This window comes from Eleginops maclovinus, chromosome 1 (genome assembly GCF_036324505.1).
Source record: "Eleginops maclovinus isolate JMC-PN-2008 ecotype Puerto Natales chromosome 1, JC_Emac_rtc_rv5, whole genome shotgun sequence".
Taxonomy (NCBI): domain Eukaryota; kingdom Metazoa; phylum Chordata; class Actinopteri; order Perciformes; family Eleginopidae; genus Eleginops; species Eleginops maclovinus.
In genome coordinates, this window is record NC_086349.1 from 14,019,075 (window position 1) to 14,033,126 (window position 14,052).

The 14,052-nt window shown below is 39.5% G+C and overlaps 2 protein-coding genes across 2 annotated transcripts; one reads left to right on the forward strand and one right to left on the reverse strand.

Moving 5' to 3' along the window:
- The first annotated feature begins 158 nt into the window (after nt 1–158).
- Nucleotides 159–2,222, forward strand: cfap276 (cilia and flagella associated protein 276). Its single transcript, XM_063886943.1, has 5 exons — nt 159–423; nt 730–846; nt 948–1,063; nt 1,196–1,300; nt 1,571–2,222. The coding sequence occupies exons 1-4, from the start codon at nt 358–360 to the stop codon at nt 1,296–1,298; spliced, it is 402 nt and encodes a 133-aa protein (XP_063743013.1). The 5' UTR covers nt 159–357; the 3' UTR covers nt 1,299–1,300; nt 1,571–2,222.
- Nucleotides 1,851–13,376, reverse strand: smc5 (structural maintenance of chromosomes 5). Its single transcript, XM_063886942.1, has 24 exons — nt 12,984–13,376; nt 12,218–12,359; nt 11,884–11,936; nt 11,455–11,614; nt 11,073–11,207; nt 10,729–10,869; nt 10,446–10,607; nt 9,859–9,930; nt 9,326–9,581; nt 9,031–9,185; nt 6,942–7,055; nt 6,762–6,856; nt 6,522–6,654; nt 5,917–6,090; nt 5,596–5,765; nt 5,307–5,430; nt 4,846–4,968; nt 4,532–4,657; nt 4,334–4,429; nt 3,892–3,996; nt 3,647–3,766; nt 3,378–3,557; nt 2,796–2,891; nt 1,851–2,204 (listed from the first exon to the last, which is right to left on the reverse strand). The coding sequence occupies exons 1-24, from the start codon at nt 13,145–13,147 to the stop codon at nt 2,046–2,048; spliced, it is 3,255 nt and encodes a 1,084-aa protein (XP_063743012.1). The 5' UTR covers nt 13,148–13,376; the 3' UTR covers nt 1,851–2,045.
- Between the last annotated feature and the right edge of the window lie 676 nt (nt 13,377–14,052).

Genomic DNA, 14,052 nt, shown 5'->3' on the forward strand with positions numbered 1-14,052 from the left:
ATGATAGGGTGACCAGATGAGATTGGCTGAAATTCGGGACGGTGTTTGGATGACGTCAGCGGGGGGGGGGGGGGGAGATTCGGGACAATTAGGGCTGGATTCGGGATTCAGGGATACAGTTTAGATTTCCGGGCTGTCCCGAATTTGTTGGGACGTCTGGTCACCCGAAAATATGATGAAACGTGGCAGAGTATTATTTGTCAATAATCGTTTTCGTTTGCAAATTTTAACCGGAAGTTTGGGGTTGCTAAGGAACGTGGTTGTCAACATTCTTGTAGGGTTATCGCAGAGGAACAGAGACGACAGAGTTGGGGAAGTATTATATTTTTCGTCTTGAGTTTTGTGTTGTTATTAAATATGTCAGGAAGGAATCCTTTCCCCTCGACAAACGGCTTCACCCTCAGCGGCTCCAGGTCACATCAGGTGCGTTATCCTACGGACAGGAACTCTGTCTGGCGGGCTTTTCGTGTTTAAAAAAAAAAAAAACGAGTCACACAACCTTGCTATATTGCAAAGTAAAAAAGGATGGCATTAAAACAGCATTTAAAATAGTAAAAACGTTATTTTTCTATAGGCTGCAGAGTATCTAAGTGTTCCCTATAGCTAGTATAATCCATCCCAAATACTTACCACACTGTCCATATCCTGAATAGGAACCTAGAGAATAATTATCAAAATAGAAACATTTCTTTGTAAATTTGAAGTTTTTGGTTCTTTCCCACTGCACAGAGAAAAGCATACGATAGACCAACTCACATCGCCCAAACAGAGCAGCCCTGGAGTCGCCTCCATGATACAGCCACTTTTGCCAGCTCCCGACAAAGCATCATGCATTATGAGCATAAGGTAACCTTCATGATGATGCATGATTGTGACCCACATATAAATGAAACAACTAAATTATTCATTTGAATGCACAAATCTATTTTCCTTTTTTTTTACCGAAGGCTCCAAAAGACAGTCTTGACTTCCAACTAAGGTCAGTTTACGATCACCACAAGGACTTCTTCTGGGGAAAGAACCAGATGCTTTACCAGAAAGAGACCGTTTCTGAGGGCCAGAGGTGGGTGTTTGTGAATTTAAGTATAAGTTTGTGGCAGTAAAACTTCCCTCTGTTGGCGGTGGCATTCCAACTGTTGGATAGGTGGACTTTCTAAATGAAGTGTTACCATTTATTTTAAATGTCAATTTACAGGAAGCAGGAAAACTCAAAGAAAGACATGCTGGAGAAGAAACAAGAGGAAGAAATGATAGTGTGGGTCGACCCACAAAGGCGCTCCGTTTACAGCATTAAGTGAAGGTCAGCTGAACTTCAGTTATTTTGCAAAACCCAGTTATCAGAATACTTAACTTATCCCTGGGGAAATTAGGTTTTGTTATTATTGCAACAGGTGTCTGTGTGGATGAATTAACACGTATTCCTATTCAGATTCTTACAAATACATATATTTACAGATTAAAAACCCATACAAAGAGAATCTTTATCCATCCAAACCCACTGATTCTGGCTTTTCTGTAAAGCGAGGTGTGTTCCAAATAACAACACAGTGCTCTGTCTTTTCCTCCACAGACTTATTCAAACATGGGCTGCACCAGAGGCAGTGATGGCAGCTTCTATTTAACTTTGAGCTTCCTGTACTAGTATCTCTAACTGCTACCATCATGAGAGCAATGTAAATAAAGGCGGTTCTTTAAAGTGAACTGGCTCTGTGCCTGTCTAAATACCCGACATAGCATACAGAATACTTAATGGTTATTCATGGTAAGTTACCTATGTGGAAAAAGTTAAGCTTTCCCACCGATAATGCTGAATCATTTATTTTAGAAAAAACAACATTTCCTTTCAGACATTTAAAGAATATTCTTCATTTATTTAAACAAACAAAAAAACAGCTGAATATGTTATTATAACAAATGTTGAACTCTTAAGGAATAGAAAACACTGAGGTATAGCTTTTGTGCAAGTGCAATTGAGTCCCATCAGGACTATATTATATCATACCTCCAACAAAACAAATAATCCTTAATATTTTATAGGAACAGTTTTAATCAGGCAGGTCAGGTTCGATGATGGATTCATTCCTTAGCTTTTGTCTTCGTCTGATGAAGACGTTCTCGTCCCATTGCTTGGGAGAAAGCATTTGGCTTCCATTATGGACACAAAGCACGGTCATATTCTCAGCGTACTGAAGATTCTGCAACAGCTGAAAAAAAAAAGCAAAGCAGACGTTCAGGGGAATGTATGGTCATACAACACAGCCTATGTACAGAGATTCAAACGAATCTTATCACAATTGCAATAACCAATTTGTTTTACCATTTGGGGCAGCAGAAAACCGCTAGGAACACAACACTGACATATCATTGAGTTGGTTTAATACTGTATAGATAATGTGTTAGTGAACAGCTACCTATTGAAAAATGAAGCCGATACAGGCCAACGTGAGCATTTATTTTGAGGAAGAGTTTTTGGCATTTTGAAAAGTGTAAGTCCAATAATCACTGTCTTCAATCTCAAAAGACCCAAGGTTTTGGGTCTCTAACTACTGAAGGAAATATCTTGCTTTTAAGCTGCCATCTAGTGACTAACGGTTTTTGTTTAATGTTTCATGCTGTGCAAGTAGTTTACAAGGGCTGAAAAAAGCTGAGGGTGACAAAGATAAGAACACTGTAGATTTAGGGGGAACTTTAGTTTGTCTTTATCATCAAAAGGATACCACAAGCATACAAACAGTCATGTTAAAGCATTGGGATGAAGTGTCCCCCCCATGCATTTAGAAGGTACAGACACTCACTTTTGGTGTTATGAAAAAGTACTGCGATGTCGTCTCTTTGCAGGCCGTGCGGACCACAATGTCAAAGACTCTTCTCTCATTTACAGGATCCATTCCCTACACAAGAATGAAAAATCTTCTCAGTCACATCCAAAAACACAAGAAGGTGGCAAATAATCTTGGCATTAAGTGTGTAGGCTTGCAAAAAACAATAAATTATTGACATAACTCATGTAAAGTAATACATTTCATGAACAGAGTAGATGATAAACTCCATGTCTGTGTTAATGTGTTCTGTATATGTAGAAACCAATCAGAATATACATGATTGTGTCTGCATTTAATGGAGGTTTTATAATCTGAAAATTGCAGCTGCAGCTTAAAGAAGAAGAATTAACTACTGTTTTTTTATGTCTTGCGAAATTGTTTCGTTTTGTTATTTGCTTAGAGGTTTCATCAGCTAAAATATTAAGTGTCAATCCTATATTGTGAGAGAAAGGCACAAAGAAGTTCAAAATAGGATTTTTTTATTTTGATATTCCTAAAACTGAAAGTTGATTAGACTGTTGGTGTTGGGTATGTGTGCGCGTGAAAGAGCGCTACCTGGTTGATCTCGTCCACCACTCTGAAGGGGCAGCGGTTGAGCTCCTGCAGGGCCATAAGGTAAAGCATGGTGGAGACACTGCGCTCTCCTCCGCTCTGATGGTGCGCCGTCAGCTCGTGGAGCTGAGTGCTGCTGTGGAACTTCACACGAATTCTGATCCCATACTTGTCATACTCTTCCTGCAAGAAAAGACAGTCTTTAATGGGTGGATAACTAAAATTCTTGTGTGTGTGTGTGTGTGTGTGTGTGTGTGTGTGTGATCATTTACCTCGTTCTCCGAGTGCAGATCAACCTCTCCTGCGCATTGCATGGAGCGGAAGAAATCACTGAACCTCTCATTAATCAGTTCCACCAGCTGCTTGAGTGGGTTCAGCCAGCGCTCCTTAGCCTGTGAAACATCAGCAGAAATCCTTATACACATTTATTCACAGGATGGTCCTTCTGTCGTACAACAAATAAGAATCTGAACTGCATTTCTTTTCAAAATCATCCGAAAGGAGACATGTCACGTACCTCTGATATGTTCTGTCGGTATGAGTTTAGGGCATTGCTGTTTTCTTCCAGCTCTTTCTCCAGACGTTTGATCTCCTGCTCTCTCCTGTTGTACTCGTCAACAACCTTCAAAGAGAAGAACAAAAGGAGAAACATGCACACTCTTAGGGTACACGTCACAACGTATTCAGACCATAGACTGTGTGTGTGTGTGTGTGTGTTAAATACATAAATAAATAAACGAAAACAAATCAGGCCAAAAAAGCATGAAAGCAGACAATACATCATTTTGAAGAATTGGAGAAATACTAAGAATAACAAGAAATTAGTAAACAGTACAAAATTCTACTTTACCTTTTCATCATCTACATAAAGAATCAATACATATTAAAAGCATTGTAAAGGCAGATTTAAGTTTTCTGTAGAGATTAAAAAACCTCAGTTGACTTTCATGGGCTATTACATTTTCATTGAGGCCAGTGAAGCAGTCAGCTCTGGACCGCTCCTCGTTCAACATGGTGTCGATATCATCCAGCGTGTCAGGCAGCTTACTGAAAGCCTGCATTAACAAAACAAAAAAAAAGAGCCATAAATATTTTACAAACTTACATTTATAATATGAAAAGGGACAACATTGTGTGAAGTCATATTAAACACTGACTTCACGCAGCTCCTCAGGTAATGACTCGTCATGCTGCATCCTGCAGATCATCTTGGCTCTTTTCATCAGGCCTTTGCATTGTTCTGTCAGCTGAACCTTCCCTTGCTCCAGACGGTTGCATTTTTGCTGTAAGACCAATCTCAGTTAGCAGACATCAGATATACAGAACAAGGAGTAGATTGACAAACAAACAAAAACGGCTTTTTGTTTAAATGAGTGACTTTGGAGATGTAACACAATAAATTAAGCCTTTTCGAAACTTGAAAAGCATTGTTCAAACTATATATGAAAAAAAGTCTATGTGAACCGCTAACCTCAGTGGTCTGGAGATCAGAGTCGCCTTCTCGACAATCATTCTCCAGTTTGGTCTTCTCAGCCATCAGCCCCACCTTCTCCAAAGTCAGGTAAACCTTCTCTATAGTCAGCTTCGACTTCAGCTACAGACCATAGAGAGACATAGAAAACAGAGAGGAGAAAGAGCCAGAGGGGCAGTGAAAGGGTTTGCACTTATAAAGCAAAACATCAAAAGTTATAGCCATAGAAATCAATCACAATATAAAATTGTATTTCTGACTTTTAGTAATCAATAAGTCTGTTACGAGGCAGAGTTCAGTTGCAATAAATAATAAATGCTTGAAAATGCACAAGGGAGATAAATTCAGAGACAATAGAATGTAACAGTGTTGAAGTTGTTCACAATATACAAAAACTACCAAAGCCATCAAATGCAAAGCAGTGGTACATATCCTTAGCTCTCAGTTTATGGTATTCATACCTTCATTTGGGCCGTCATCGCTGTGACTAAGGAAACTTTCTGGGAATTGACGGCTGCACATTTCTCTTGAGTCTCCTCTTCAATCTTCTGCAGGTCAATGACATTCTGCTCCATCTGCCTCAGACTAAACGCAGGAAAAGATGGAGTTAAACCAATTCAAAAACTATTTGCATTGTCCAAACAACCAAATCACTACAAAGACATTCTAATCAAGTCCAAATTCCAACCCGTTAAAGGCAGAAACATCTTGTGCCTGTTAGGCCTTTTGTCTATTTTTAGACAAACTTGCCTGTCCTGTTTGGTACTGATCTTCTGCTCCAGTTGTCGCTTTTTGCCTTTCACTTCAGAGAGGCGCTTCTTCTCTGCCAATAATTCATTGTCACGCCGATCCAGTGTGGCAGCTTCTAACTGCAGGGTTGTCAGTCGCTCATCAATGTCTCGTAACTTCGACTCACAGGCCTAGTCACAGTGCGGGTAAACAGTTAATCCCTCACATTTTCTGTGGTCTGACTATATATTTATATAGAGAGATAAAACAGTTTTAGGAAATATTGGATTTAAAAATGGTCAGGGAAATGCTTCCTCATCTGTTCCTATGTCTCTCCCTTACCTTCATCTGCTGCTCCAACTGCTGTTTCTCTTTAGCGTCCACAGTGATGGTGAGGTACTGAGAGGGGTACACTGAAGAGTTATTGGTGCTGATCTTGTTGGAGTAATGGGACCTCTTCAATGTGTACCTCTCTTCTGATGTGTATAACACCTTGAGGTAAGGCTCCTCAATCACCTGTCAGAAAGAAAAATAATGTACAAAGAACAAGTCCTTTTTAATTCAAGAATATTAAACAAAATCTGGACTCCAATGGTCGAGCTTGGAATTATTAGGAGACAAATATACAAGTGTCAGATTTAAGTTTACCAATGCAAAGAACAGTAAACTCAAAGGGTGATAAAATGCAACATAAATTCACACGTAAATTAAACTTTAACTGCTTTAACTTCTGACAACTCTGAAAGGCACAAAATGCATATTTGAATTCATTATGGGTGATGCCTTTTTATAGACTTCAGACATATTTAAGCTCAATCCACTCCATTTATCTTGACATCCAACCTTTTGTTTCACCAAAGATGTTGGATTTTAAAATCACATGCACATCCCTAATATTTTGCTGGTGGTGGTTTGAAAATGTGTAAAACGTGGGAAAAGGAACGTACCGTTTTAATCATGGCTTTGGTTTTTTCATTGCCCACCGGGACATCGTGCACCTTGTACTGTTGGCAGAGGTAACTCATCACCTCATCAGGCGCGTCAAACGTCTCCCGTAGGTAGGTGAAGAACCCAAAGTGCCTAGAAGTAATTATGGAAATGTTGCATTACTAAACTAAAGACAAATATGCATGTTGATGCCGATCTTATAGGTCATTACGCCTCAGATAAAATTCAGAATTTCTCACTTTAGGGACTCAATATTTCTAGACGGCTGTTTAATAGAACATGAGTCCTCTGGAGCAGTAATGGAGTTCACCCTCAGGTTCTTCTTGTCACGGACCTGAGGAGTAGGACAGAAGGGTAACAGCAAAGGTGTGATTTGTCGGATTTTTTTTAACGACAGCCATAGTCTGCTGCGCACTGACCTCCTTCATGAACTTCTCCGTGTCGTCCTTTCTCTGGAAGACAAAAGCCCTCAGGTCCTGGAATGAGATGTGGTTCTCCACAAACTTAGCGAAGCGATGATCTTTCACATTGATCTGAAAAGAAAAGAAAGGGGCAGCATGGGGGCTTTGAAAATCATACAAAAACCATCACAATCACAACCTTATCAGATCACAAATGTTTTGGGCAAAATCACTGCTGAGACAGGATCCCCCATTTTAAAAGAGTGAAATAATAAATGTTAATCCATTAGCATTAAACATATCGGTTTTACTCTGTCAGCCTGATACAAGTGCTCGTTGTGGTAATACTTTATTCCCCCATTTTGATTTCAAAAGCTAAATACATTGAATACATGTTTTATAATATGCTGTATTGTAGTTGGACACAGATCCAAGAAAACTCTGTACAGTTGTTATAGTATATACAGTGGGGCAAAAAAGTATTTAGTCAGCCACCAATTGTGCAAGTTCTCCCATTTAAAAAGATGAGAGAGGCCTGTAATTTTCATCATAGGTACACTTCAACTATGAGAGACAGAATGGGGGAAACAATCCAGGAAATCACATTGTAGGATTTTTAATGAATTAATTGGTAAATTCCTCGGTAAAATAAGTATTTGGTCACCTACAAACAAGCAAGATTTCTGGCTCTCACAGACCTGTAACTTCTTCTTTAAGAGGCTCCTCTGTCCTCCACTCGTTACCTGTATTAATGGCACCTTTTTGAACTCGTTATCAGTATAAAAGACACCTGTCCACAACCTCAAACAGTCATACTCCAAACTCCACTATGGCCAAGACCAAAGAGCTGTCAGAGGAGACCAGAGACAAAATTGTAGACCTGCACCAGGCTGGGAAAACTGAATCTGCAATAGGTTAGCAGCTTGGTGTGAAGAAATCAACTGTGGGAGCAATTATTAGAAAATGGAAGACATACAAGACCACTGCTAATCTCCCTCGATCTGGGGCTCCACGCAAGATCTCACCCCGTGGGGTAAAAAGGTTTACAAGAACGGTGAGCAAAAATCCCAGAACCACACGGGGGGACCTAGTGAATGACCTGCAGAGAGCTGGGACCAAAGTAACCGAGGCTACCATCAGTAACACACTACGCCGCCAGGGACTTAAATCCTGCAGTTCCAGACGTGTCCCCCTGCTTAAGCCAGTACATGTCCAGGCCCGTCTGAAGTTTGCTAGAGGGCATTTGGATGATCCAGAAGAGGATTGGGAGAATGTCATATGGTCAGATGAAACCAAAATAGAACTTTTTGGTAAAAACTCAACTCGTCGTGTTTGGAGGAGAAAGAATGCAGAGTTGCATCCAAAGAACACCATACCTACTGTGAAGCATGGGGGTGGAAACATCATGCTTTGGGGCTGTTTTTCTGCAAAGGGACCAGGACGACTGATCCGTGTATAGGAAAGAATGAATGGGGCCATGTATCGTCAGATTTTGAGTGAAAACCTCCTTCCATCAGCAAGGGCACTGAAGATGAAGCGTGGCTGGGTCTTTCAGCATGACAATGATCTCAAACACACCGCCAGGGCAACGAAGGAGTGGCTTCGTAAGAAGCATTTCAAGGTCCTGGAGTGGCCTAGCCAGTCTCCAGATCTCAACCCCATAGAAAATCTTTGGAGGGAGTTGAAAGTCCGTGTTGCCCAGCGACAGCCCCAAAACATCACTGCTTTAGAGGAGATCTGCATGGAGGAATGGGCCAAAATACCAGCAACAGTGTGTGAAGACTTACAGAAAACGTTTGACCTCTGTCATTGCCAACAAAGGGTATATAACAAAGTATTGAGATGAACTTTTGTTATTGACCAAATACTTATTTTCCACAATAATTTGAAAATAAATTCTTTAAAAATCCTACAATGTGATTTTCTGGATTTTTTTTTTCTCATTTTGTCTCTCATAGTTGAGATATACCTATGATAAAAATTACAGGCCTCTCTCATCTTTTTAAATGGGAGAACTTGCACAATTGGTGGCTGACTAAATACTTTTTTGCCCCACTGTATGTACAGGGTTACTATAAAATTAACCACACGGTTGACAGGGACTTACCACCAGCATCATTGGCTCATGGACATTTCCAGCAAAGAGTTGTCTGTTCTCTCTAAGCCACAGGAGGGCAGTGTGGGTGTCCCTGTGGCGTCCTCTCAGCTTCTCCTCTTTGGCGTTCATCATATTGTTCATGTCCCTGAGCTTTCTCTCCAACACTAGCAATTAAAATAAATAAACACCATGTCAACAAACCACATTCTGACGTATGTATGCTAGTAGCATCTTGTGTTCAAAAAACGTTTTTTTAAATGTAAATGGGTTCAGAAGACGCTGCATCAATTTGTGGGGAACTCACTTTTTGACTCCGCATGGATGTTGTCTTTTTCCCTGCGTAGGTCCGACTTCTCCCCTTCGATCTTGGTTCTTTCCTCTCGGATTTGCCTCAGCTCGATATTGACAGCATTGATCTGCGGCATCACATCGGGTTGGTCTGTAACTTTGGCGAGCTCTTCCTTAAAGGCCTCAATGGTCCGCCTGGTGTTGCTGATTCCCTTCTGGTGGTCTTCCGCTTCAAACTGCTTCATTTTTTGTGTTTGTTTAATATTTTCAATCTGTAGGGTAGAACGGAGAGAACTATCATTAATTATGATAACCACATCAGCAGCTAAAGTCTTCTTTGTTCCGTGATAAAGACACACGGAACAGGAAAACAAAATAGACTACAGACTTATTGTATCATAGATATAAAAAATCATTTGTATATAATGCAAAATCTTTATCATCTCTTCCTATAGAATGAACGTGGGGCTGTTATAGTATAAATAAAATACATTTGTTTATTTTCAGATTTGAAGGGCTGAACGTTTCCATCCTCTCTTTAAGACCCACCTCTTTGTTTTTTCGATCCAACTGATCCTTTATCTGTTTGGACTTAATGGAGGCTTCTTTGATGGCATTGGTCTGAAAAAACGAGACGCTCAAAGTTATCATTCATAATATCAATCATTAAATGCTGGTACAACATCTAAAAACCTTCTAGCCTCTTGTTTTAATGACGATGTTAAACATACTTTAAAAAGAATATATTTTATTGTAAACTTGGTAAATATTTGAAAAATAAATCCATGTTTAATGTAATGTAGCATGAGGGATTCAGCCACTCAAAAATGTCTGAGCATTTTTTTTTTAAATGGCATTTCTGCGGGCAGTATAACGCTCGGATTCATTTATAACGCACTCAAAAATTCATGTGAAATACTTATGGTTCAGAGGCTCAATAAAACCATTCAAGCGGATTTAGAATCAGTGAGAGCTAACACCTCTCTGCTACATAGATAAGGACAGATCATATGTACAGTAAGTAGGCTGAATGATATCTAAATAGAAAATGACAAACCATTATCAATATTTCTTCTTTTAGACCCAAGTATCGTGCTACAGAACCAATCAGAAGGTAATAACATTTGCATATTCACCTTAGCCTTTATTTGTGCCTCAGACGGTTTCAGCTGGTTATCAATCGTGTCGATCTTCCTCAGCATGGGCGCGTGTGCCTGCTTCAGGGCAGAGAGCTGCTTTTTGGCTTCGTCTCGCTCTTTTTTAACTCCCTCTAGCTGCTTACGGGTTGTCTCATACTCCTAGTATTTAAAATGGAAAGAGTCAGAGCTGACAGTCAAAATAATTCAGTTTGACTCTGACTGTCAACTGTATTTAACCATGTGTTGTTGTTTTGTACCGTGTTTAATTCCCACCACTCACCACCCACGGTTTCTTCTTATCGAGTAACTCAATCACGTCCAGATGTCTCTTCTTCTCGTAGTAACGGTTGACATCATGTTTGTTCCTCTCATTCCTCTGTTTGGCCTTCTCCAGGAAACTGGCCTTCTCCTTCACAACGTTCTAACAGGAAACAAACCATAAGTGTCTTTAGAACTGTTTTATGAAGTTAAATAATGGATGGTGAAACTGCGTTTTTATGTTGTAAAAAGAATGGCATCTGCATAATGTCAGACAAACAGGAGAAGATATTGATAGAAAGAGACTTTGAAAACTAAATTTGACAATGCTTTGAAATAAATACATTCTTCAACAATAATGTGTACCTCCAGTTCCCTTTCTCTGCCGCGGAAGTTTTTAAGCTCACAGTGGTACTCGTACATCTCTGGTGGCCCCACTGACTTCTCCGTTGCCTCAAGCAACTCAATCTTGGACATCTTGGCAAACTCTCCCACTTTTTCCTGTAGGAGAGAAACCAACCTCATCAACGGAAAGATGAAAACAGTAAAGAAAGGGTTACGGAGGTCACAATTTGTTTTATTGAGGTGTCCGTAACAGATCTGCAAAACATGTTTCCACCACGTCTGAACACTGACACATTGATTCAATATTGAAAGCTATCTTTAGAAAACAGAAAACCAGCCATCATAAAGAAATACTTTTGACATACATTTTTAGAAGCAGAAACTTTCATTGACACGAACATACCTGAGGCAGAAACTGACAGAGGTTGCTGACTTGGATTTGCAGAGCCTTGACCACTTCTTCCACTTCTTTCTGGTTGCAGATTCTTCCATCCAGCATCCACAGTGACTGATTGTCTACATGGATCTCTCTGTTTATCACTACATTACCACCAGTCCTGTACCTGGAACAACAACAACATTTTGATTCTACAATCAGATACAATCACAAGAAAATATACTTTACAAATATTCCTAACTCCTTAAATAGCTGTAAAACTCAAAACAGGGGTATCACTCAAGTTTTAACTATTGGAATTTCTCAAATTCTGAAATATGTTTACAACATTAGTAATGGATTAATCAAAAAAATTCCGAACAAACATAAATGTGTCATCTAATGTAATGGAATATAGTAGCAGTGTGTGTCTGCAAACATTTTCACATAACTTACAGTTCAATCTCAATAAATCCTTTAGTACACCCGCGTTTGACATAGAGCCCAATCTACAGGGGGAAAAAACAAAACAAATTCAAACATACAAATCGTAAGAATTGTAATTCAAGATATATGGACTGATAAACACTGGTTCAGGGATCTTACCAATAAAAACCAAGCCATGAATAAAGCTTAGGAGGACAATGAAAGAGCTTCAAATAATAGTGACTATCTATCCATTAACCCTTTATCATACATTTTAGTCACTCACAGGTCATTTGGAAAGAAAGCTAGGCCTGATCAAGTCCTGAGTACATCTACCAGTGCTTGTGTTTACTCTGCAGTTTACCTTGTCGCCTCTGCCCAGGATTGAGGTCTTGCCAGCCAGACCCAGACAGATGGCACACACAATGCTTGACTTGCCAGTTCCATTGGCTCCAACGATCATGTTCAGATTGGCTCCAGGATGCACCATGGAGTTATCATAAGTACTGTTGGAGTACAAGGTAAGTCACTCAGTCACTCTTTTTTTTGTTTGTTTTTGGTTTTGTTTTTGTTTCAACTGGCTCCTTTCAACGCGAAGGAGCAGCGGTTCTACTCCGAGTCCCTCCCGGATGACTGAACTTCTCACCTTATCCCTAAGGGAGATGCCAGCCACCCTGCGGAGAAATCCCATTTCGGCCGCTTGTATCCGCTATTCAACATACTGCCTTAGATAGCTTTAATTCATGAGCTGAAATAAACTACATTTTAGCATTTAAAGCCCTACTTTTGCGGTTACTTTTGGTTAAAGTAACTCAAAGTAACGCAAAAGTAGTGTAGCACATTACATTTCAGAGACAGCAATAATTTAATGTAACTTATTACTTTAAAAAGACAGTATTAAGTAGTACTGTATTACATTTGGTAAGTAACTTGCCCATCACTGTATGGAATATAAAAAGACAGGAAGCGTTAAACATGCTAGCGTGTGTTTGCTATTAATGTGGCCGTCCAGCTATCATCAATATGATAATATGTAAGATATATGATTGTATTATATTATGACTGGTGGCAGTTGAGACTCAGTTTCGGACGTTGTTCTGTATTGTTGATAGAGAGCCGGGGTAACTTACAGGAAGTTTTTCATGGTGATGCGAAGTATCGATCCATCCACGAAATGACCCTCTGGTCCAGTCCCATCGGTCTGACTACCCTGTAGCATCCTTCCTATGTTGTTGGAAGCCTGAGAGCTGGTATTGGCATGACTTGCGCGCACTTTTTTGCCTAACGACGCCATGGTGAACAACAAGAGAAGACTGTGAAGCGAAACACAGACGCTGTCATTCCGCGCGCTTCCCCCTAGTTTTTACTGAAAGCTGGTTGGACAAAAGAGGTCACGTTTATATACAAGGAATGACGTCAGCCTCCAAGATAACGTTCATTATCGCGAGATAATATGCACAACGTGAGTAAAGCCTCTGCCTTTTTGTGTGACTTTTTTATTAGGGTTTCCATACAGATAGTTACTATTTTGACAATACAGGTATTAAAAAGACATTTGAACAATGAATAAAAAAAACCTTTTACAAATTAATTATTACAGATACATTGTTGAAAAATGAGGTTCAAATTCAAAAATGGTACAGTACAGTGAAATGGCTACCCTTTAAACTCCTCACAAAGAAAAAAAGCAATGAAAAAAGTATTTCTTTACATTTTGTAGTTCCTTGGGGCAATAAATACAACAATCACATTTTTTTTAACAAAGGCCCCCCAGTATTTTAAATATAAACCTCTACCTCTTAGTTGAAGATGACGCTAAGACGTAAAATTGCAATTTTAGGAATCTGCATAGATTTCTATGCAATAAACTGAAATAAAATATATTTCTATGCATACATGACTGGTGGCAGTCTTCAATCTATGAACATGACTATGGTCTCTATGGTATGCAATGTAGCATTGCTGGTTTGCATTCAAACCCAGGAAAACCATGCATTTCTGACACTTCCATCTGGACACACCCTTTGGACAGAGGTTGCACCGTCCCCGCTTGTTACAGTGAAATATTGCTGTATTACCTACATTTCATTTTTGTATTGTCAGGTTGAGATTGTCAAGGTCAACATTTCATCTCTGTTATATGAATTATTGATAGCAAACAATTGTTTAAGAAAAAAATAAACAAAAATATTACAATTT